Below are 25,586 nucleotides of genomic sequence, written 5' to 3' on the forward strand. Positions count from 1 at the left end.
TAACGCACGCAATAATAATAATTTTACGTGAGAAGAAAGTACCTGAATGAAAGTAGTTGGTAGAGATGTGTTTCGAGTTTTACAGATAAAGTTTCGTAATTTCGGATTAATACTAGTTATTAAGCTTGTTATAATGTTTATTCTCAAGAGTCCAAATAGAGTCACCAAAAAGTCGCAAGAATGTCATTCATAGTTCCATGAACCACCCAACGACTCCAGAGTTCCCTGTTTCTTTCGCTACTAAACGATTGAAGTCAGTGGAAAAATCGGCTATTATTATATGTTATATATTTTATTATATGTTTATCATATGATCAAAAGCTCTTACCAGCTAAGCCTCACTATACTCATTTTTAGATAGCAAAACTTCTTGACATCGAAGAGATCGGGATTGTTGTAAATCATAATAACGAAACGAACTTAATTCGCGTACAATCCGTCGAATGTAGGAAGACATATTCGCAGAAGGTGACAATAAAGTCAAGAACACCAAAATACTACCGTAAATAGACTGTTCATTAAAAGTACTGTGTTAGTGTTTTGAACGCGGTAAGTAGTTCGCTGAGAATGAGTTTTCAGAAATTGCGCCAAATAGCAGCTAATTTCTACAAATATATTTTCAAGTTGCCGCTGGTGCGTTTAGGAATTGCAAGCTTCCAGATGTTTTCTAAAGCTCGAGTAATGGAAAGATCTTTAATGGTTGTCATTGTAAAATAGTTGTTTCTGAAAACTTTATTTTAATCAAGAAAGAAAATGTCCCACAATAGAAGAATGTTCCAAACTTTACAAAGAAAAAATATCTTATAAACTCGAACAGTGTTCATCGGGTTTGAAGTACAATTTTAGCAGCATGTACTAATTAAATGCTTCCGCAATTTCATAATTTTTGGCATTCCGTGTACCATCATAGGCATGGATAAGTTAGGAATCAACAACACTAATATCCAAAGCAAACTGTATACATTACTATATCATTAAATTTTGTTTATGACGGAGCTATCAATCTAAATATCCTTGACTTTGACATACTTCAAATTTAACAAACAATACTAACGTGAAATGGCAGTATGAAAAGTTCCACTTAGCATAATTTTTATGTGAAATTTCTGTAAAGAGAAAGTAAATTAATGTAATTGGGGCATAAAACTCGTCGATAAATAGAAAAGTTTCGAGATTGAAACGGTCCGTAGCAGCCGTCAGATGTGCACTAATCTATGGAAGGTAATTTCGAGAGGGATTCTACCTCCCTCATCGGGAAGCTGCCCAGCACAGTAACAACACTTTATCACGCGCATAATAGTAACGTTTTTAAATCGAGCGAATCGTCAGTTCAAATTACTAGTGCGGTTATCGGGCAACAATCGCCAACCGGAGGCGAAGAATCGTCGAAAACATCACAAAACTTTTGCGAGTTAGATATTGTTTCTAGAAGGGAAAAAGAAAAGTCAACGATTTCCACCTTGGCGGAAACGAGAGATTCGTCACCGAAAACTGGTGTTTTTCGTAAAACATTAAGCGGAAACGAACACAATAAAAGTGGTGTGTTGTATTTGGCAACTCTTGTAAAAGGAGTCGATGAAGATTATTGCAAACCGATCATAACGAGAACTAGAGAAGATAGACCTAAATCACCTGTTTTTATTGGGGATTCTAAAGATCCAAGGCAGAAACAATTGGATGATTTTTTTAAATTGAGACAACAAGAAATGAACAATCAAACGGTTAATGTTAAAAAGAGTCGAAGCGTTTCTCGTAAAAGACGGTCTAAAGGTCGATCTCCCACAACAAAATCTATCGAGCGAAAACAAAAATCGTCATCATCCGAAGAAATTGGACGTAATCAACCTGAATCGTCAATTCCAGAATCATCAGTAACTAATCCAATCAACACTACCTTAGAGCAGGTGCCTTTGAAATTTGTGGATATCGTCCAAGCAAGAACAATGTATTTTGTTGATTTACCAAAAAATTCTGAGGCAGCAAAAAAGAAGAAAAAAAATAAAAGACCGAAAGAAAATGCCACGATTGTTTTTGAGAAGCAAGATGCAAGACTGGGACATATTTTTGTTAATAAAATCGAAGGGGAATACCCAACTATGTCTAGTTTAGAAGACACTGAGAGTTCTATTCCTATAAAGTTGAAACCAGAAGGATCTTTTGGTTCCTTGGGTACCATCAAAAGAAAAGAGAAAAGACATGATAATTCTCCACAACCTGAGGAACCATCGATAATATCGAAAATTGAAAAAGAGTCTAAAACAAAAGGAAAACATAAGAAGAAGCATAAATCTGATTTTGTTGAAAATGTAGCTGCGACTCAAATGCGACAAGAAGCAATCAATTTGAATTGCGATTTTGTGCCGTGCAAAGAAGAAAAATTAAAAGATACTGAGAAGGTGGAAGTGTTGTACAAGAAAAAGTCTGAGAAGAAGAAAGACAGTGATAAAAAGTCGAACAAACATAGAAGTAAATCACCGGAAAAAATCGAAAAAGCTGTGGTAAAAGACAAAAGTAAGAAGGAGAGAGATAAAAAAGACGAAAAAAAATCGAAATGTGCCAAAACAGAATGCACTACTTCCGATCAAATCAAATTGAACGAAAAACCTGAAACGAATTCAAAAAACTTAAAGAAGAAAGACCCCTATCACAAAAGCCGAAAATCATCACCACTTTACTCCAAAAATTACGATCAAAGTAATGGTAACATTGAAAAAAGTACGAGTAGAACGGGGTCGCTTTCTAATCATAAAAAAGAATTACTTGAAAAGGACAAAAAAAGTAAAGCTACTCGCAAAGAAATCACGAAGGATTCAAAAAACTTTTCATATTCGCATCAAAGTCGTGAACGCAACAAAAAATCGAATGTAGAACAAAAAGTACAATTTAGTGAGTTATCTTCTTCGAAAAAATTTGCAAAAGAATCGGCAGAAACATTACAAGATAACAATGATATATTTTTGTCAGAGGCGTATATCGAAGAAGGTGAAATCAACCATTTTCCTAATTTGCTTTATAATAATCCTAATTTGATTGTGATTGAATCAAATGATTCTGTTACTACCAAAACACCTAAGAAGGATGTTAACAAGAAAAGAACTAAATCATCAATTGATCAAGTTAAAAGATATGCTGAAATTGAAGCGCCAAAATATTCAAATGCAACACAATTTCAGGAGAATACGGTTTCAGTGCAAACATCTCTTCAACCATTAATATCAACCACGACTCAATATGTTGGAGTTAGTAGTCCTTATATGGGATATTTTCTTCCTCCGCAAGTTGCCGAAAGATTTTCCAGAAAAAATACCACCCCGCATTCTGTGATACCAGAACGTTTAAAACCATTAAAGAAACGCTCCAAATCTTGCGTGCCATCAAAGTATGTAACTGGAATTGAAGAAGATTTTATGGGACCAACAGAAAAATCACCCTTTTTAAGTAGCAGAATAACATCTGAAACCCAACTTAACATACCTAGCCCAAATAAAAAAAGATCTAAATCGGTGGTAACTAAAGAAGAACCTCCAAGCGAAATTGACAAAACTACCTTAGCGACGATTGAGTCAAGAGAACACCTTCAGCAAGAATTAATTAAACTTCACATGATCCAACAAAACGATTTTCGAAAACGGAATTTAAAAAATGAACCAATTAAAGGAGTAACTGGCAATAATCGATTAAAACCTCGATTACCATCGAAAGAGGAGCAAGAAGCCATTTTGAAGTTGCCTATTTTTCAAAATGATACTGTTTCGTCAACTACTATAACCAGCAGTGATATTTCCGGGGGGATAAAATTAAATCCAGCTTTTAAGAGATTACGTTCTCGTGCTTCGGTATTTCCTGAAGATGCTCCATGTCATCCAGAGGAGGGAACGAGATTTATCAAGAAAATTTCTCCAAGAAGAGAAGTTAGTTTATCGCAATTAAATGTTATGCCTTCAAGGGAATTTTATAAATCACCTAAAATTGAGGTATATAACGTAACCTCAAGAAGCGAAGCAAGAAATATTTCAAGATCTACTATTTACTCGGATATGATGTCGGAGCAAACTGAAACTGAGAACAAGAAACTTCAATGTGTTCATATGATCCTTGGTGAAAAAATTACCGAAATATGTAATAAAGTTATCGATAATTATGGAAATGTTATTGAAGGTTACATTGTTTCGGGAGTAGAACCGCCAAAAAAGTTAAAATACGTTAAAACAAAAACGGTGAAGAACACAATCACGAATAAATTGCGCGCAATATTTTTCCCACCCACCCAAATTATCAACTTAGAAATACATCCCAAAGGAGTCTTTGGTCACCCGGAAGAAGTTACAAAAGAATTACCAAAGTCTCCGGAGCAATCTGAAAGTACCATAACAGCTGATTCATTAGAAAAATCAAAGAAGAATGGGAACGCATCGAAAAATCCAATTCAGGTTAAAACTAAGAAAAAATTGATCCCTTTTGAATCAATAAAAAAGAAAAGCAAAACAGTTAGGAAAATATGCGATGCTAAATTATTCAAGAAATCCGAAAGTTTCAACCAAATCGGAAAATCTTTAAGTAACCTATTCTTAGATGCTAGTTCTTCTGCGGATAAACCACCCCACAAGAATATAGTTAAAGCCATTATTGAACCTGTTAAAAAAACTCAACCAAAAACAAAAACGGTTGCGACTTCAAGACTTCAAGATATCAGAAGTTTGAGCCGAATTAACAGCGCGGTAAAAATGATGGAATCGTCTTTGCAAATTATTAAAGAAGAAAGTCAATCAACCGATAGCTCGGTACAAAAAACGGAGAAGAAAGAAAAAGTTTCTTTAACCGACATCAAACAAACTCAAACCGAATTAGTCATCAGCGATTTAGAAAGAATGAAGGAAGTTATTAATTTCTTTTATGAAGCGTTTGATAAACGCAAAGAAGCTCGCAAGAATGTTGTTGATTGCCTTCAAGACCCTCGCGATATCGTCACTAACTTAGAAATTAAAAATGATAATGTATCAAGTACGGAAACTTCGAGTTGTTGCGAACAATTCAAGAACATGGTTAAAAATGTTAAACCTAAATTTAACACTTTAAAAAAGTTATCATCTAAACACGATGTAAATTCTTCATCGACAAAAATTGCTGAGTACTCACCATCAACTTCTTGCGATACTTGTGCTTTGATTTCTAATGGATCTGGTGTTTTAAAATCTAAACAAGTATCACAACAAAAAAGAACATTTTCGGCTGAACATATTCGGCCATATCAAATTTATCAATCTAATTCACCAACAAGAGATTTTTTGTGCAACTTAAGAGCCTCAAAAAGTATACATAACGCAGCCCCGGAAAAGATCGATAAAGGCATCTCAACGGATCATAAACCAGAAATCAAATCGAGTACTTCAATATCAGATTTTTCAAGTTTAATTGTCTCTCTTTGCGAAACTGAGAAGGTGAAATTAAGGGAAGAAGCAGCTTTGTATGGAGACGATGATATCCCAAAAAAAATGATTGAGGAAAAATCGATTCAGTGCACATTAACGGATGATGGTAACTGCAAAAGTGAAACAGAAGAGTTAAATAAGAATGATAAAGAAAACGAATGTTTGAATAAAAAGGTGGTTGAAAATAAATCGTTACAAACCAGCGCGGGAATTCCTAAAAATGTTGAAAATAAAAACACTTTTTGCAATAATGTTACCCCAAAGGTTTCTTCGCATACTTTTTTCAGCCATAGTTGCCCGCGACATCATCATCGGAGAAGAAGTTGTGATTCTTTGTCGGGTTCTAAAATGAGCACGAAATATTTTCGGAATAACAAAGATTTTTCAAAACGTAATAATAAATCTGTAGAAGTTGATTATGTTAACCTATTAAGACTTGAGCGGCATTTAGAGCAAGTTCTCGGCTTATACCCCACAGTTTGTAAAGCTATAAGGGCTCATATGGACCAACGTAATCCCCGGCCCAAGATGTCGCAGGAAAAGTGTCGTAATAAAACATATTATGCATCTCAAGACACTTTAGCAACAACAGTTGACACAATAACTGAATATAACGTAATGGAAACAGACAATAATAATGTTGTGACGCGATCATCCCAAAGATATCGAAACATGAAGTTTCCAATGAATAAATATCTTTATGAGAACCACTTCAAGTTTCCTAAAAGAGAAGGTGAACGAAGAAATAGGAGTAGATATAGTTTATTTGCTTCGTCTGGGAGGAGTAGTTCGAGAAATGTTGAGTTTTTTGAGCCTTCAACTCCTTATCCTTATACAGATACTAGTTCTAGCTCTTCTAAAGTTGAAAAATTTATGGAATTACAACATAAAAAGGATCGAAAACCACTACCTCCAAAATGGAACTTAAAAGGGAGGAGGCATCGAAGAAGTAATTTTAATTTTCACAATTTACGTTCTGATGATATTCGAGATAACTGGAGCATTGGAAGCCCGCTTTACTCAATAAGCACTCCGTCCTTATCTGCTTCAAAAAACGAGTTTATGTTTAAAACGAAATCGAAGAGTTTAACTACGACTCAAGTTTTAACCACTCAATTATCCACGTCGAAATCTTTGGTGGAGTTATCTTCCAATAAAACTATGAATCGGAGGGCGATTATTCAAAAGTTAAAAAACGATTTAATAAAAGGTGGAAAAGGAAAAAGTTTTCGACTCGGAACGCAACAAGTTTTCGTTCTTTCGCTAGATTCAGTTATGTCATCCAATCCATCTTCAAAACTTTACACAAGAGTCGAACAAAATTTACAACAAAATTATATTGGAGAACAAAATAACCCAAAAATGAAAATTAACGAAACTAATTGTTACGATTTGCTATTTCCGGGAGGAAATATAAATGTAGCGAGAGGTAATAACATAGTTAATCGTCCATTTTATATACATAATCGTCAATCGAGTAGTTCCGAATTCGATTTTTTGGACTCAATTGAGCAACAAAGAAATAAAAAGGAAGTGGAGGAAGATTTGGGAAATTTTAGTGCGGATAGTTTAGAATCAGCTTGTTCTCCTGCAGACGAAGCTTTGAATTATACGATGGAACTGCTCCACAGTAATTTACTTGCGCCCAAACAAAACTTTTTTGTTTATACGAGCAGAGTGAACTATGATTCGAATCCACTTAAATCCCAAAATAAAATGTTACCAAGAAGATCAAGCAGCAGAAATAGCCATAAAAGTACTTACAGCAAATCAAGTTCTCCTAAAAGAAAGAGTCCAAATCGTAAATCTGAAAAACCAGATCAAATTCATTTAAAAATAGAAACGATTTCTAGTAGTAAACCGCAAAGTAGTTCTAACGATGATGGCTCAAATACTTTAATCTCCGAAAGTGGCTATGAAACCAGTAATAGAGCCAAACCGGCTGCTTCAATTAAGAATTTTTTTAAGAAAGGTGGTAGTTTGTTAGATATTTTTCGCAACACAACAAAATTAAAAAATTCTTCCCCCAACCCAGGAACGATCAAAGAAAAATGTAGCAATACAAACCTAATAAGTTTCTCAACTTTGTATTCAAAAAACCATGAAAATCAAGATGTCTCATTAGCTTCATCTTCGCAAGATGACGACACCACAACAACTTCAAATACAAAAATATTTTGGTCCACCTTTGCAAAAAATAAGCAATCCCCGAAAATCAAAACAACATTTTTGGGGCCAATTCAATCCTCACAAGAAAACACCACCGATAAAAGCACAACAACTACGGTCAATAAAAAATGTTCCGCGAGACTCTACGAGAAACAAATGTGTGCGTGTCACGAATACGCCGAAAAAGTTGTGCAGGAATCTCAAATGAAAAAGGATGGTTATCAAAAAGATTATAAAGATTTTGAGGAGATCCCCCTTGAGCTCCTTATTGGGAGGAAAGTTCCTTTTTCTTACAACAGAAAGGGATCACCAACAATCATCCAGATGAATTCGATTACTTCCCAAAAATCTAGTAGTAATCCTGAAACACCAAGGTACCCTTATTACGAATCAGATCATATTTTACAAGATATGCAACCATTTGTCACCTTTGTTGACGATAAGATCGTTTTTCAATCTTCAAAAACAAGAATGAAAAATGAAAAGTCTCCAACAAAATCTGTCCAAGCAAAACGATTAAATCAAAGGGGATCTTGCCATGATGTATGTAAATTCAGAATGAAGAAATCTCAAAATTATCATGATGATGATGATGATGATGAAGGGAGGGATAGTCGAAAAAGAAGTGGCGATAAAAAGGTCGCTTGCAAAAAACTGATTTCGATTAAAGAAAATTCGTTTAGAAGGAAACATTCGCCTGTGTTAGGATGTCACTGCGATGATGATGATTATGATTTGCCTAATTCCAGTACCATTACTACCCATGGCATAGAATCGTACAAATCAAGTCCTGAGGATGGGTTTCAAACTGAAGATGATATCACTGAAAATCAATTTAGCGATGAGGAATCTGTGCCAAATCAGAAGATGACGAAGAAGAATAATAAAAATGCTAGGATGGATGTAAATTGTAGAGGGATAGAACCATTTTTGAAAATACCTTGTTTTAAAAAGAAAAAAGTAGCGGAAACGCAAATAGAACATGGATCTTATCGAAATAGAGGAACGGAACCCGTCGAAGAAATTCAAAAAGAAATCGAAGCTAGGAAACGCACCAAAGAGACGTACATGGACGTCAAACCTTTCCATAAAACAAAAGGAACTGGGCCTATGTCAAAGGAAAGAATTAAAAAACGACGGGGAGAAACACAAATTGTGGATGTAAATGATTCAATGCACCCTGCTAAAGCTAAACGATCATTCTCTTTAGGAAGACGTGATAAAAGAAAGTATGAATGTATATGTGATGATCAAGATGCAGAAAACATATTAACGGATCAACAACCTATTGAAGATTCATCATTACACCCAAAAACTAAACGTTTAATGTCTTTAGGAAGACGTGATAAAAAGAAGTATGACTCTATAAGTGATGATCAACATTCAGAATCAAAAGAAAATATATTGAAAGATCAACATTCATCATTACACCCCAAAACTAAACGTTCAATGTCTTTAGGAAGACATAGTCGAAAAAGACATCCCTTTAAAAAGCAATCCCATGTCATCCGTGAGAGTCGAGTTAAATCAGAATCACCATCTAAACGAAACGTCGATGGGCGATCGAGTAGTGGTAGTACATCCCCATCTTTTGAAGATACATCATTACCACAACATCCAAAAATTAAACATTTTGAAAAGCGATCCCAAACTTCCCATGATGGCAAAGTTCAAGCATCAAAACCAAACATTGATCAATCAAGTAATGATAGTATTCCTGTTGAAGATACAGTATCATTACCGATACAGCCCAAAACGAAACGGGCTTCGTCTTTAGGAAGACGAAGAATTGTGACACCCCATAAAACACCTCTTAAAATTCGTGGGGAGGATTCAATGGGAACAAGTTCTCATTTATATTCTTTACCAACCAAGAAAGGAAGTAAAAATTTATCCACGAATAAAAACTTACCGGTAACTAAAACCTTCACTCCAGCAATCTCTTCCTCAACAGCCCCATCAACATCTAAAGAAGGAAGTTCAATGGATAACAGAAAAACTCAAACTCCATCTACGTTTAAAAAAGTATACCCACGCGAACGAGATGATTACCAATCAATTAAAAGTGTTGAATCGGAAAAAGATTTATCAATAAAAAAAGTTAATAATCATCCTGAAAAAGTGGTGCATCGAGATTCTTCAGAGATACTACAACATAACGTCAAATCCAAACCATCGCGAACAGTACACACACAAATCAAGCAAGATCCAGTTTTAGAGTCGATGTATAAAGCAGCGTATGAAGCGAAACCTCACGAACCCAACAAAGAGAGTGATATCATAGAACTATTACCGCCGAGAAATATTGCAATAAGCGATTCAAAACTTGAAACATTAACGGCAGTTGAATCCGAAAAAATTGAAGAAAAACCGATAACATCGATTCTAAAATCGAGTAATTATGAAAATACTCAAATCCAAGAAGAGTTGATACAGCATGATACGTCAAGTATAAAATTAGCACCTTTTCCTGAGGAACTAAAGAATCAAGAAGAAACCAAGCCGGTTACTCATGTTGTTGATTCATTAACTGTTCTTCATAAATCGTATGGTGTTGCAAAGGAAGAAAGCGCTATTTCGCTATCACATGAAATGAGGCCGAGATCTGTTAATATTTCGACAATACCAGTGGTTCACGTTCGTTCGGATATCTTTCCTGTAGAGACCTTATCCGTCCATTCGTGTGCTTCGTTCATTGACACAATAATGAATGAAATTGTTAACAATGCTCATGACAAATATTTAACAAGAATAAAATACGTTGAAACAATAGAAGATGACATCACTCTTAACGATGCTGAGTTGTTAGCGATCGGTGAACAACAAAACAATTTTGAAGAAACGCAAAGTCATCATGTTCAAGATTTAGAGGATAGCACTGCGGAGAAACAAGTATCTGAAGACCTTCATAAAGGATTAACCGATAAAGAAGTTTTTAATAAGTTGTTAACGTCGTTCGAAAAAGAAGATGAAATCGCCGTTCGTCTTTCGAAGGACGAAACGTTTTTTCAAGAACAGATCCAAATACTCAGGAGAGATAGCGACGAATCATTGCAGGATCAAGTGGTGGAAAAGGTCGACGAACATGATAACATATACGCAGATGATTTAACCGATAAACATCGCTCAACGCATTTTTGGGAGGAAAAAATGAAAGCGATGAGAGCCAAAGAAGATAATCCGGTGAAAACCGATGATATTGGAACGTGTTTTGCGAGAGGATTTCGACCGGATAATATCGCTTTATCCGGAGATGCTTGTTTTAATTTGAATAAACAGGACAAAATTAAATTTACCAAAGGGATGCTTACCAACGAAGAATCAATTATTGATTTCTCAGAAAGAGAAACCCCTTTAGATTATTTATTAGCGTTAGGATTTATGGTTGATGAAGCAAGTAATGCTTTAAAGGATGATGATATTAGGAGTAGATTATTAGCTGCTATAACAGAGGTGAGCTTATTCTTTTAATTTCTCAATTCAATATTTGCAACATTATTAATTTTTTAGGCTAGGGTGTGGATCAATAAGATAACAACAACTCAAGGAACTCTTCTATACCTTGTCGCATATAAATCACGCCCAAAAACTATGAGATATTTCTTACAATTAGTGGAAGCTATCATAAATAAAAGAATTAATAACGCAATTAAATTAGATGGCTTTTTAAGGGTTTTAGAAAAAGTTGAAGAAGGTGAAATCCAAATGATAAATATTTTGGGAGCTGATAAGGTGTTATTAAAAATTTAATAATTTTATTCAAATTTAATTGATTTAAAATTTAGTTTGAAGATGAAGAAAACGAAGAAAAGATCGTTAAGAAACAATTAAGACAACTCTTCGTAACCGTTTATAAAATTGCCGAAAAAGAAGCGCTACAAAAAGGTAACGAACTTAGTCAACAAGCGATCGTTTTGTTGCGAATTTTAGCAGCGAAATACAGAGCCGGGTTACACCCCCACTTGGAATTAATTGCTCGATATATTGGACAAGATCTTTTAAACACAGAAACTCAATTAGAAGGTAATAAAAATTATTTATTCGAACCTTAATTAATTAAAATAAATTAATTTCAGCTGCAATGATTTTCTTATCTCGTTTGGATACGGCTGAAGTAAAACTGAAAGAATTTGAAGCTTATTGTGATATTAAATGCGAGAAAAAGAAGAAACAAACAAAACAATCTGAAGCGATTATGGAAGATTTCTTTGAAAGCAAACATACAGATGATAACCAGAATCAGGTGCAACAATCGGGTCCGCCAGAAGATACTGGAATGGATGAAATCGAAGAAGATTATATCCCTCTTCGTAGAGGTGATAAAGGTAAAAAGGCTCAAATAATAGGTTAATATCAAGTCTATTTGAAGAGGAAAGGAAGATATGGTGGTGTTTAAGCATGATTAGGTTTGTTTAAAATAAATTAAATTCTTGTTTACGGCTAATTATGCGTTTATTGTTAACGTACGTACATTATAAAAATATATTTTGTAGAAACGTCTTATAAAAAGTGTTTGATTTTTTTTAGTTTTAATTCGTTTATTAAAACTAATAAACAAACTTACCCAAAATTTAGTATTTATTGATTACGGAATAATATTCCATGGCGTGTAGGTTCCTTCAACGGGTTCTTGGAACTAATTACGTATAAAATAAATTAAAAATTTATGATTGATTTATTTATAAAATATACCTTAGCTGTTATTGTGTCTTGACATGCCATACGAAGTTTTGCCGCTGTAGCTGGTGCGTCTAATTTAAAAGGTATTGTTGAACAACCGGCATCTCTTCTTGCATCTTTAATGGCTTCTCGTGCGGCAAATAAAGCTGAACTTGCTAAGAACAGTGGTGGTTCTCCAACAGCCTAAAGTATATTAACATGTTATAGTTACTATTGTTACAATATTTTTATATGTGTTATTAGAATTTATTTGCAAACAGCTGGTCGTGTACAAGTCCTATATTTAATTTCTATCAAGTAAGAATTTATCGTAAGAATTTACTATAAATGCCTAACTGGTTTAAAGAATGTTGTGAAACTTACTTAGAATTTGTCACATTTCTCATATGGTACATACAGGTGAGAAAGTACATAAAAAAAGTTACTAAACCGGATTACTTTGTGTAATATAATCGATTCATGGTGTTGTTGATAAGATATTACAGAGTTCCACAGAGTCAGTTAGAAAATAATAATAATATTTGTCCACGACTACCTTATAATATATACCTTATGAATGAGTTTTCTAAAACAAAATGGTAGTCATTTTTCACGGAGTGAATAATAGCGGTGAATAATAATCATTATCCACGGGTAGCCATCTTGACCAGACTAATAATAATTATTTGAAACGTTAAAAGTTCAAAAAACGTGAATTTAATTCAATTTTTTAGGAGTTTCTAAATGTTTGACATTAAAAAAACCTAAACAAATTCCTTTTTTCGTATGATTTAAGCATAAATTAATTAATTTTCCTAAAGAAAACGACGTTTTATAAAACTGACATTTAATTTTGACAAATTGTTGTGAAGTTGGTTACAGTTACTAACATTGAATTTGTGTCACATTGACGTTTAACCTTTATTTAAAAAATAAATTTATGGAATCAATTTCAATAGTCGTGGACAAAGTATAGTATTCTACTCGCATATAATGAGCTATTATATGCTCATATAATAATATACTATTATCTACGACTGCTTGGATAAGTCATCATTACCGCACTCATTTGAGGTGATTTGAGTTACGTAATGAAGTTCATTACCGCACTGGTTTCATTACGTAACGCATTTTTAGCCTAATCAGAACAGACTTAATTTATTGAAACGAGCAACAATACAAAAGAAAAAGTGCTATCTACTTACAGAGAAACAATACTATTTATTATAAACATTAATTGTTATGTTTTTACATTTCAAAACACTTATTCCAGATGAGTAAACATGTTGTTGAAACTGACAATTCAAAATTGTCAATCATTTCAAAATATTTTTATAAATGTCAAATAGACTTTTCTAAAGAAATTGATTTTTTAGTAATTTTTAGCAGTCGTAGATAAAATGCTGTATATCACACGTGGGCTAGAGCATAATTACAGTACTCGTGTGATTACACGACTTGGTCTACGACCTCGTCGTGCAATTCTCCACACTCGTACTGTAATTATGTTTCTAGCCCACTTGTAATATAAATAACTATTATTGACAACTCGTACAGAGATTACAACTCACAAAATAAAGGAAATACAATAAAATAAAAAATAAACGTAACTTGAAAAGCTTTTCATCGACCCTTGAAAATTTTGAAAACCAAGAAAAAAATAAACAAGAAAAAATGCAAGAAAAATAATAATAATACATAAGAGAAACAGGACGCAGGTACTTGATATAATAACATGATATATAAAAAAACAAATGTAGTACAACATTTGAGACAATAAAATTGTATACCTAACAATTTAAATTTATATAAGTTTCAATTGGATCGCCTCAGCTGAACTCCCTCTGTTGTAGAAGTAGCAAATGTTTTAAACTCTTCTTAAAAGTAAAAGCGCTCATTCCACCAGTATCAATCATCACGTCTACATATTTATTAACCAAATTAGCAATACAATATAATATTGATACTGAGCCTGCGCAAACCATAAATAATGAACCGCACACACGCATTTTGCGCCCTTTGAATTCTAGAAACATCCACACCATCCAGACAAGGATGATAGAACACATCACCGAAATTAAATAGGGACAACACAATGGTCTCACAAAGATGAATTCTGATCTGTCTACTGAACAGATGCCTGTTACTATATAACAATCTAAGAGTAGAATAAGCTCGTTGCAATAACAAACTGACATGCCTTCTAAACCTCAAACTGTTATCCAAGATAATGCCCAAGTTACGTCCCTCCTTAACAACATTAAGCTTATTTCCATCAATGACGACACTAAAATCATCTCCAACTGATTCAATAACGTTATCATTACCAAACAATAGAACAACTGATTTTTTTGGGTTGGTAAACTGTTGTTGTGCAGAATTAATAGAATTAATTTGAAAACTATGCAAAGACAGTAAGTGTAAATTAAAGAATCGGACCCAAAACTGAACCCGGAGAGAATCTGAAGTTTTTCAAATTCGAAATTGTTAAACCTGACTACTTGTGCGCGACCTAGCAGGTAAGATCTAAACAGACCCACAGCAGCATCGGAGAAGCCAATATGGTGCAACAAAGCAAGTAAGGTCGCATGTTGTAATGTATCGAAGGCTTTAGAAAAGTCCAACAATACGAGAGCAGCAGCATACCTATCATCACGTGCCCGTATAATGTCATCCACAACATCCAATAATGCTGTAGTGCAAGTAAAACCTGACTGCCGTTGAGGCAAGATATTGAATTACTGCAAAAATGACCCCACACCAACAGCAACAATCTTTTCAAAAATCTTTAATAAATTTGGAAAAATGTTTATGGGTCTTAAATCATTCAGCTCCTTGGGGTTGTTGGATTTCGCAACCGGCGCAACCACAGCTAGCTTCCACTGCTCAGGAAATACCGAAAATTCAATACACCAATTAATGATATGACACAGAAAGGGCAAGATCACAGGACAGCACAAACGTAACATTTTAAGACTGATCCCATGGGCACCAATAGCATTGCTTTGAATATCGTTCAAGATCTTCCATATTTCTTTCTCATTTGTAAAAGAAATCTGAAAACATTCGCTTACTTGTGCTATGACGTTAGAGTAAAGATTGGAAATCATATCTGGATTGCCATGATGAAATGTTTGGGTTGACAGTAACAAAAGTACTCCACAACTCTCGCGCACGCCTGTCCTGAAAGAAGTGATCAACGGATGCCCTTTTCTCCCTCCTAATGGCACCATTTGCATAATTACGCAATTGTTTTAGTAATTAAAATTGCTATCATTTGACTGGGATCTATATTTAGAATATGCCTTCTTCCTCAGTTTAAACAGCAACTTAATATTATCTGTTATCTATGGCTTATGTTTACGACGGGAAGACTACCAAACAATGGCAGGACAGGTGGCAATCTATCTTCCAGGGGGCCTCCAAAAATAATTTTAAAATTAACAGATCAACAGGTCCAAAAGAAAGAAGAAGAAGAAGACTTACCAGAGATATATGGCTGTGGATGATAATATTCATTAGACCACAAACTGTAAATTAATGAAGGCAAGCCCCTTTATATTATATTACAAAGAAAATATTAGTTGATAGACCACAAATAACAATCAATAATACGGTACATATAAAGATAAAAGTGGAAGATCTGCAAATAAGATACAGGCAATATAGCTAATTGGTAGACAATCAAATCAACCGATATCATTCAAGCATATTCTTAAATCCGTATGGTTATACGAATGCCATGGTATGTTAGCAACATAAATAATGTGCTTTGCACAAAAATATGAATCAACATTAACCAGGGTATGTCTCATCTTCTTGAACATGGAAATCTCCAAAGAAGATTAAAATAGACAAAGCCGTTTGGACTTATCTAGTGAGTGACAGCGGTGTATTTTGAGAAAACAAAATCTCTGCGTACAGCAACAAATACTCTACACTACTAAACGAATTTTGATATACTGGAAGCAATAGAAGAAAAAGTACTATGTGATATACTATAGCAAAAATCCAAATAGTGTTTAAAAAAATAAATGATGTGTATGAAAACTTTAAAATTAAACCATAGATGATGGCGAGGTGTTTTTTTGCCTAATTCGCATTACCTAGCGCAATGAACTTATCGCGGTGTCAAAACAGAAGGATGTAAGATTTTAATTTATGTAGGTATCGTTAATTTCCGGGGCAAAAATGATTATTATTCTGGGAAAGTGTGCGACTGCCCCAAACGTAAATGTTAGAATCATGAACAAGTTAAATTTTAGCATTTCAGTTTCTAAGTACAACAATTTCAAATATAATTGTTATTATTTTCAACTGTCTACTTTTTTTTTGGACTTGGATAATAAATAAATATTTTTTGAGAACATCTTGTTAGTTGTTCAAATTCTATAGATTTGAGCAATTTTAATAAGAATTATTAATAAAGGGTTAAGTATAACTAGAGTTAATCTGGAATCATATATTGAAGATATTGATTAAATAGATATAATTACCTTTGATGAATATACAGCTCTCGGATTTGAAGCTCCCTTAAGTAGTGCTACATTAAACTCTGCCGGAATATCACCAAATCCTGGTATCTTATAAGCTCCAGGTCCTCTGGTGAACGGTGCCCCATTTGATAAATAAACAACTTCCTCCAAAACAAATAATCCATAACCTTGCATAAACGCTCCTTCAATTTGTCCAATATCTATAGCAGGATTTAAACTTTCACCCAAATCCATAACAATATCAGAACGTAACACTTGATGGTCTCCGGTTAAGCAATCAACTTCGACCTCGGTACAACAAACTCCCGTAGTGACATAATTAAATATATTTCCAGAATTCGTATTCCAATCATAACCAATCCCATCAGTCCCATAAAATCCTGTACTCGATAAACTGATTCTAGATAAATAAGCCTTTTTGATCCACTCTTCCCAAGTATCTTTTGGGTTAGCAGCGATGATTGGTTTTAACCGTTCCATTAGAGTTTCACAAGCTCTCATAACTGCCATTCCATTGATGTCAGATCCTGTACTAGCAGCGGTTGGTGATGTATTTGGTACTTTATCCGTACTAGTTTCGGTGATGTGTATCTTAGAAACAGGAATACCCAAAACTCTAGATGCAACTTGTAACATTTTCGTATGAAGACCTTGCCCCATTTCAATCCCTCCATGAGTGATCAGGACCGAACCATCAGTGTAAATATTAACAAGAGCCCCACCTTGATTTAAAAACGGAATAGTGAAAGCTATCCCGAACATCGTTGGAACAACGCTTATTCCACGTTTTTTGTAACGATTCTCTTTGTTAAACGTTTTAACATCGATTGCTCTTTGATTATAATTCGAATTTTCTAAACATTCCTTCCAACATCTACGCACAGTACAATTATCTAACTTGTAGTTGAAATGAGTCAAATCGCCATCATTGAAAAGATTTAATTCCGCTACTTCAATGACATCTTTATTTAAATATTCAGCAACGGCCCTAATCATCGTTTCTGTGCAGAACATGCCTTGTGGTCCACCGAATCCACGAAATGCGGTGTTTGAGTGAATATTGGTTTTGCAGCAGTATCCGGATACTTTAAGGTTTGGTATTTTGTATGAATTTTCGATGTGTAAAACAGCTCGTTCCATTACCTATATAAAGATAATGAAATTTATTAATTGTATTTTCAAAATTAATTATTATCTTACCGCTCTTGATAAATCAGCAGAACATCCCGCGTTACTATAACACTCGAATTCCGCTGCGATTAATTTTCCGTTATCGTCAAATCCAACTTTATATTTCATGTAGAATGGATGTCGTCCAGCTGTACTGACCATATCTTCATCTCTATCCAGCATTAAACGAACCGGTTTTTGAGTTTTATAAGCTGCAACGCAAACTGGTATCGCTATGTTACATGCTTTGGATTCTTTTCCACCGAAACCACCCCCGATACGTTTTACTTTACACGTCAATTTGTTTTGTGGAATATTTAGTACCTCAGATAATGTTGCACATAGTTCTGTTGGATGTTGAGTGGAACAATAAATTTCCATTTCGTTGTCTTCTTTCTTTGGTAAAGCGATAACGGCTTGAGTTTCAAAATAAAAATGTTCTTGCCCTCCAGTTCTACAATCACCTTCAACAATATGTTTAGCCTCTTTAAAACCTTTTTCGATATCACCAGATGTTATCATAATAGGAGTTTCATTATAATACGATTTATGTTTAATCGCATCCTCAATGCTTATAAGTACTGGTTGTAATTCTTTGTATTCAACTTTAACTTTTCGTGCTGCCGCTTGAGCAATCATTTGATCATCAGCAAGAACTGCTGCAATAATTTGTCCGTGGGCGGTCACCGTTTTACTAACAAAAACTTCCTCATCATGTATCACGGGACCCATTTTATTATGAAGCCCCACCATATCATTTGAAGAGAAGAAATGGTGGACTCCATCCATACTTAACGCTTCCGTTGGATCAATTGAAACTATCTCTGCATATGCTTTAGTGCTGTAAACATAGGCTAAGTAAAGTTCATTTTCAAAGTGTGGAATATCATCGCAATAAGTAGCTTCGCCACACGCTTGTTTAAAAGCTGAGGCATGAACGATTGGTCTTCCAACGCTGTCGATTTTTTCTTGGGTGCTTGGAATAATTTGGAAGTATTGAGATGATTTTATTTGTTTTGTATGGAAAGTTTTTAAGGCGCTCATATCCTTCGGATCAACTGGGAGTTGTAAATCGTGTGAAATTTGAAGGTACATTCTAAAAAAGAAACTCAATGTTAATGATCTTCTAAATTGAATCATCCCACCAGGTGCTCCATGAGATAGAGGTAGATCTTCGATGAGGTTATTAAATCCCGTTTCAACAAAATCATTATTCCATTCTTTTCCGATTAAATTTTCTCGCGTTTTCGTAGCTAAAACTGTAGTTGGTGCCATACCACCAAAAGCCATATAAATATCTTTGATTTTCTTGGTATTTTCTTCGAAGAAAACGTTAAAAGCCGCGTTTACTATTGCAATATCGTCGTCTCGTCTCCTAGCTTGTTTATAAGCGTAAAAATGCTGGTTGGGGAGGTTAAATGGTATCGAGATTGAAACTAAAATCTCATCGGGTTTGATAACATTTCTTCGGTACCCCGTAAAGAACTTCTCGTTCATAATTATTTTTCTAACCCCATTTTTTTTACTAGCAACTTCTAAAACTGCATTTGCAGCGAGAAATATTGGATTCAAATCGGAAATCGGCGATCCTGTCATAATGTTACCACCGACAGCGGCAACACTTCTTATTTGTTTTCCAGCAAACCAATTTAACATTTCAACTATGGATTTTAAAATTTTCGTTTTGTTTTGATTTAATTCGATTTGTTGTTTAAAAACGGTTTCCATTTCTTGTAACGTAACCGCCGCTCCTATTTTTACACCAGATTGTTCGATTTTAACATTGGTTAACTCTTCAATTTTGGTTGGTTGTATTAAAACGGGGTATTCGCAATGTTTAAATTTAACCTCAACTCCTACTTCGGTGTTTCCCACAATTATTTTAGCGTCGGGGTATTTTTCTTTTAACTCTAATAAAGAATTCAAAGATTTAGGCCGATGCCACTCAACATTTTTTCCTTTAAAAAACAGTTCTTGTTTATCGTATACATCGTTTACTTTTAATTCGGGTGGAAAAATCGGCTCTTGAGATGAATCATACGGCACAAATTCGCTTTTATCAAACAAAATTTCTTCATCTCCCGGTGATTTTAATTTACAACAATCTTTTCCCATTCCACAGGCGTCACCATTTTTTAGTCCATTTCCGTTTGGAATCTTATTTCCGTTCTGTAAGACCTCCCAATCTTCTAAGAAAGTCTTATAACCTTCTAAAATTGGCCGATATCCGGTGCATCTACAAAGATTTCCTTGAAAGGCAACTTCTAATTCTTTAAAATTAGGTTTTGGCGAATTCCTCAATAAAGTGTACATTGACATAACAATTCCGGGTGTACAAAATCCGCATTGAGAACCGTGTGCTTTTGCTATTCTTTCTTGAACGGGATGTAGACGAGACCTTGTCGATCCTATTCCCTCGACTGTTGTCACAGCTTGACCGTGAACGCTGCATATTGGAGCCAAACATGCATTAACAGGTATATGACTAAATTGTTTTATAAGGAAATTAAAACTATTTCATCAAATTGATGACTTAAAGAATGCTTTTAAAAAAGGATACGTTATTTTATCTGCATCTCTATCGTATTTGGATACCATAACTGTGCAAGCTCCACATCCTCCTTCTGCACAACCAAGTTTTGTTCCACATAATTTTACTAAATAATTATTAAGGATATTTATTTTTCTCTTATTAGAAAAAGAAGCCTAAAGAAATGCGTAAAGGATACATTTATTTCTAAGATAGTTTAATAATGTCCATTCTGGATCAACTGCGTTATCTGTAACCTAAGAATGTAAAAATTTTAGTTCATTTACTTACAAGAGTAGTATCAAAGGTGTCTAAACGACAAGTCGATTAGGAAGAAATGTGGCACATGTATTATTTGAAAGTTATATCGCTTATATCTCAAAAACGAAGTGTTATTGTAAAGCTTTAAATTAAAGGTCTAGCTGCAGAAGTCACATTCTCCCTGGAGAATGTTACTTATGAAATTAACAACTGGAGAACGTGAGTTTTGCACATTTAACTATTCCATAGATTAGTCGCTCTACAACAGGTGACTCAAAAAGAAATAAAATGCAGTTGTATAGAAAATGTTATTTTTAAAGCTCCCAAATTCATCGATATGTATGATTGAATTCATGTAGACGAAATGGTTTTACCTCACAAAAACAGCTGAGTCGTATTACCTAGTTGAAGGCGAAGAAGAACCGCACAGGACCTGTAAAAGTAAACGTTTTCACACAAAAGTAATGTTCTTAGCCAGTGTAGGTAGTCCACGTTGAAATCATTCTGAAAACAAGAACTTCGATGGAAATCTTGGTATTTGGCCTTTTGTGTTTTTGGAACCTGCTAAACGGAGCAGTAAAAATCGGACCATTGAAACGAAAGTAGTTTCCAATCTAACATGATTATTGGAAAATTGTTGCCTGAAATTCAAGCAAAATGGCCAAGATCCGGTCATCGCCAAACAATTTGGATCCAGCAAGACAACGCTAAACCACACATTCTTCCTGGTGACAATGAGTTTAATGAAGATTCAAATAGAACTGGGTTCAAATGTCAGCAACCCAAGTCCCGATACAAACGTCTTAGATTTAGGCTTTTTTAATGCAATTCAGTTATTACAGTAAAAATCGGCTTGCTAAACTATAAACGAATTAATTCTTGCAGTTGAAAAAGCCTTTTCCGATTTGAGTTCAGATACTTTGGATAAGGTTTTCCTTTTGCAGCAACGATTTTACGAAAAGCCGGATACCGGATATTCGGCATCCTCTTCGGCCGGATATCAAGTTATCCGGCATATCTATGCGGCCATTATTATTCCGGTTCATTGGAAAGAGACTCTTATTAACACTTTGGGAAATTTTCAAACTCATGTTCCAAGAAATGGATTTTATACGAATTGTTGATCATTGTCGATCATTTCAAAAATTTATTTCTCAAGAACTGAAAGTGATGATTCAAAACGGCTTTTTGCATTAGAAAGAGGATACTTTAATTAATAATCAAAAGTGATAACAGCGACAGTTCTGTTAGTAATGAATGTGATGATGAATTACAAGGGAAGAGAAGAAAACTAGACGAAACTGCAACGAGATTTTATATATCGTATTGGTATTGTTACAATGAGGGTGCTAATGACAAACCTGACATAAATAAAGTTGTATACAATGAAAAAAGTTCTAGTTTAAATACTTATATGACCGTCAAAAGTTTCTTAGAAACGATATTTGTAGTTAAGTTTCAATAAATTAATTTTTAAGTAAATCGGACACTTATTTTTGGACAAAAAAAAAATCGATATCGGACACTTATTTCTGGACGGACAGCTCAAAATTACCAAACTTTAAGGCCTTGTGTAATTGTTATAAAACCGAATTTTAAAAAACTTATCACAGTCAGAAAGTACTTAGATGGTTCTAAGTACAGTTTGGAGGCGGCTCTACTCCACATTGGAAATAAAAAACCATCCATTCTGATTGCTCACGCAGTACAAACTCGAGAATGCTACGACACAATGCGTACAATTTTGGCCAAAATCAAATACAATAAGCATCAATGGAAAATTTGTAGCGATCTAAAGGTTGAGAAATAAATTAATTGTACTTAATTTCGAAATATATATTAATCGATTTACATATTCATTAAAGGTTATTGGTCTATTGGTTGGGATGCAATCTGGATTCACAAAATTTTGCTGTTTTTTGTGTCTGTGGGACAACCGTGCAGTTGATCATCATTATGTGAGAAAGGAGCGGCTTTCCAGTACTTAATCAAGTTGTTTCCAAAGCAGTCATACGCAAAAATCAAAGAATCTAAGTTTACAAAATGTTTAACGCCTGATGAAGCAGCAGCATGGGCATCGTTTCAAAGTGTTGTTCGTAACTTTCTCGATAACCACAAATCACCTGATTACAAGCAAGTAATCGACAATTTTTTGCAAAATTACCACAACATTGATTGTGGACATCTTGATTTTTTCCCACAAAACTTGGGCGACACGAGCGACGAGCAAGGAGAGCGGCTACACCAAGATATAGCGAAAATCAAAAGGCGATACCAAGGATTTTGAGACGAAGGCATGATGAGCGACTACTGTTGGACCCTAATGCGTGAAACAAATCCCAAACAGTATAAAAGACTCAGTGCAACCTCTGTTCATTTCTGATTTTACTATTTAATTCAATAAATGGCCGTTAATGCTCAAAAATAGCAATAATGAATTTATTGAATATTTGGAAAACTAGAACCAATTTTAATAAACGGGTTGCTGATTTGGATTCAGCAAACCCCAATTTACCTTATAAACAGCTTTTGGTTGCTCAGGTCCAAAACCGTGTATACTTGTGTAATCTTTGAAAATTTTGTTTTAAGTTATACAGAATGGTCAGAAATGTGCGTCAAATTTCCGTATCTCGAAAAGTAAATTTTTTTAAATGGCAACCCCACTTTTTTCCCTCACCAGCGTATTATATGCTGAAAAATCAGGAGACTGTGATTACATCCCATACTAGTAGAGTTACTAGTAGATATACTAGTAGACTTTAAATGTTTTTTTTATTAAGGAATATGAAAGAGGATTTTTTGTAGTACAGTAGTCAATATTAATATTCGTTACATAAGAAAATGTTCGAAAAAAATTACGTTAAAGGTTTACCCACTCAAACGTTAAAGTTGCACACCCAATATCCGCAAAAGATTTGAGGAAACCTTAAATGGAAAAAGATGTTTAAATTCTTTAAAAACTATGTCATTCCTTCCATCCCGCTAATGTTGACCCAACTCAGTTCTAACGGCAGTTATTCCAAGATGGTGCGCCAATTGGTAAAATAATAATTGGTCAAATAATTGGTTACCATAGTTACTCATGGCTACTGCAATTTTTATCATTTATATAAATTTGCAGTAATTAAACTTTAAAGTAATATTTCTCGAAAATTTTCTTATGTAACCAATATTAATATTGAATGTACTAGATTCAGAAAAAAAATTTCTTTCATATTCCGCACTAAAAATGGGGAATTGCCATTGGAAAAAAATATCGAAAACTCGTTAAACCATTTAACGGGCAAATTATTTCTTAACCCTTTAACGGGTAAATTATTTTTTCGTTTTAAGAAACGATTTAGTCGTGGTAATGTAGCTATTTGACCTTATTGACAAGTGGTCTCTATAAAAGCCACTAACCGTTAAAGGGTTAAAAATGGCGGACAAAATTTGAAATCTACACCAAAGATTGTGTTTTGGTGATTTTTCCATAATCCCTGTCACAAATGGCACTTAACTAAAAACAGAAAAATCCACAACGTTAGTAGTTTTTGGCGCAAAACATGTGTTATACACCACTAGAAAGAGCAGAAAATTTTCGATAAGATAGATATAGTTCTAGAGTTTTCTCCTGGTCATATAAGAAAGTTGTTTAGAGGAAGAGTATTTAAGCGTTTCTGCGTGTATTGATGGATATTAAGAGTGATTTAAGCATGACGCCGATAGATATTGACCGACGAAAATCCGGATTAAGATAGTTGAAGGAGCGCTATTTCTGACTGTTATAACAGTTTTTGAAATTCGGTTTTATAACAATTGCACAAGACCTTGAAGTTTGGTAATTTTTAGCTATTTTAAGTACAGAGCGGTGTTCTTCATTTTTTATTGATCTTAATATCAATTTATCGGTTCAAAACGGTTTTAGATAAAGACAGATTGAAGCTTTCAAGTGGTGCATTTAGCTTTTCGGTATCTCTAATAACAAGGAAGATATCAGCTAAGAAAGTAGATAGGAAATTACGGGTAAAAGTTTGTTGCTGAGAGGTTTGCTATCGTCGCACGGTTTTTTTTAATTTGTTAATTTAATTTGTTTTAACAACTTTAATTTGGCCCACACTATGCCAAATTTCATTAAAATCGGTGAGAAACACGTAAAACATTGTTTCCTCAAAATATATATAATGTCTTTTTAGCGCAAAAAATAATAAAAAAAAAGATGTTTTTAAGAATTCTTGGTTTTTAATACATGTGCCACCTTCATTCTTGTAGCATGCACATTTTGAAATGATTGGTGAGATATACATATATATAGATATTGAGATAAATCGGCAAACAAATAATAACGTGTGAAGGTCAATTGAATCGAGAAAATAATTTATTTTATATCTAAAATATTGAAGTATCATTTTTTTTGATATTGCAAAATAAACAATTGTTTTTTCATATACCTACATTTAATCAAGTTCATTTTTTAATATTTTCATTTAAAAAGTTTAATCTTAAACGATTTGCTCTAAATACTAATTGGTGCAATAGTCGGTTACGAAAGAGACGATTAGTTTCATAAGAAAACCTATTTATCTCAATTGACGCAAATCGCATGTTTCTTTATTTTACATACATTTTTATAAATAATAAAGGAAAAATACGTTTACCAAAAAAGACAGTTTTAAATATTCACGCATAATTACATAATTAAAATATTAAACAATACATTAATATGAGTTGTTGATAAGATAATGGTTTATTATCATTACTTACTTTTTTTCCATTAACAAAAAACACTAATGTCGATGTTTTCGAAGTCATCTTAAAGTTTCACAAACACTCTCACTAATCGCATGCGGTTAAGCTACTGACACGCTGCTGATAAACTAGACGCAAACATTG

At 34.0% G+C, this 25,586-nt stretch overlaps 2 protein-coding genes across 2 annotated transcripts; one reads left to right on the top strand and one right to left on the bottom strand.

Annotated features, from left to right (window-relative positions):
* Positions 1-1,000: 1,000 nt before the first annotated feature.
* Positions 1,001-12,042, top strand: LOC111413387 (titin homolog). The gene is made up of 4 exons (XM_023044345.2): positions 1,001-11,051; positions 11,109-11,330; positions 11,384-11,621; positions 11,675-12,042. Exons 1-4 carry the CDS (start codon positions 1,215-1,217, stop codon positions 11,947-11,949), a joined length of 10,572 nt encoding a protein of 3,523 aa, XP_022900113.2. The 5' UTR covers positions 1,001-1,214; the 3' UTR covers positions 11,950-12,042.
* LOC111413388 (xanthine dehydrogenase rosy) lies at positions 12,026-25,586 on the bottom strand. Its single transcript, XM_023044346.2, has 7 exons — positions 25,458-25,586; positions 20,653-20,710; positions 20,484-20,580; positions 17,954-20,408; positions 16,754-17,896; positions 12,291-12,461; positions 12,026-12,234 (listed from the first exon to the last, which is right to left on the bottom strand). The coding sequence occupies exons 1-7, from the start codon at positions 25,503-25,505 to the stop codon at positions 12,184-12,186; spliced, it is 4,023 nt and encodes a 1,340-aa protein (XP_022900114.2). The 5' UTR covers positions 25,506-25,586; the 3' UTR covers positions 12,026-12,183.

Source organism: Onthophagus taurus, chromosome 2, assembly GCF_036711975.1.
Source record: "Onthophagus taurus isolate NC chromosome 2, IU_Otau_3.0, whole genome shotgun sequence".
NCBI classification, from domain to species: domain Eukaryota; kingdom Metazoa; phylum Arthropoda; class Insecta; order Coleoptera; family Scarabaeidae; genus Onthophagus; species Onthophagus taurus.

Excerpts from the sequence above, each read along its gene's own strand:
- LOC111413387 (XM_023044345.2), top strand. The coding sequence starts at position 1,215 with ATGGAAGGTAATTTCGAGAGGGATTCTACCTCCCTCATCGGGAAGCTG. Across the intron at positions 11,331-11,383 it reads ATATTTTGGGAGCTGATAAG|TTTGAAGATGAAGAAAACGA; the intron begins GTGTTATTAAAA and ends TTTAAAATTTAG. Across the intron at positions 11,622-11,674 it reads CACAGAAACTCAATTAGAAG|CTGCAATGATTTTCTTATCT; the intron begins GTAATAAAAATT and ends AATTAATTTCAG.
- LOC111413388 (XM_023044346.2), bottom strand. The coding sequence starts at position 25,505 with ATGACTTCGAAAACATCGACATTAGTGTTTTTTGTTAATGGAAAAAAA. Across the intron at positions 20,581-20,652 it reads AAACTATCTTAGAAATAAAT|TAAAATTATGTGGAACAAAA; the intron begins GTATCCTTTACG and ends ATAATTATTTAG. Across the intron at positions 12,462-16,753 it reads GAGCTGTATATTCATCAAAG|GCTGTTGGAGAACCACCACT; the intron begins GTAATTATATCT and ends AATATACTTTAG.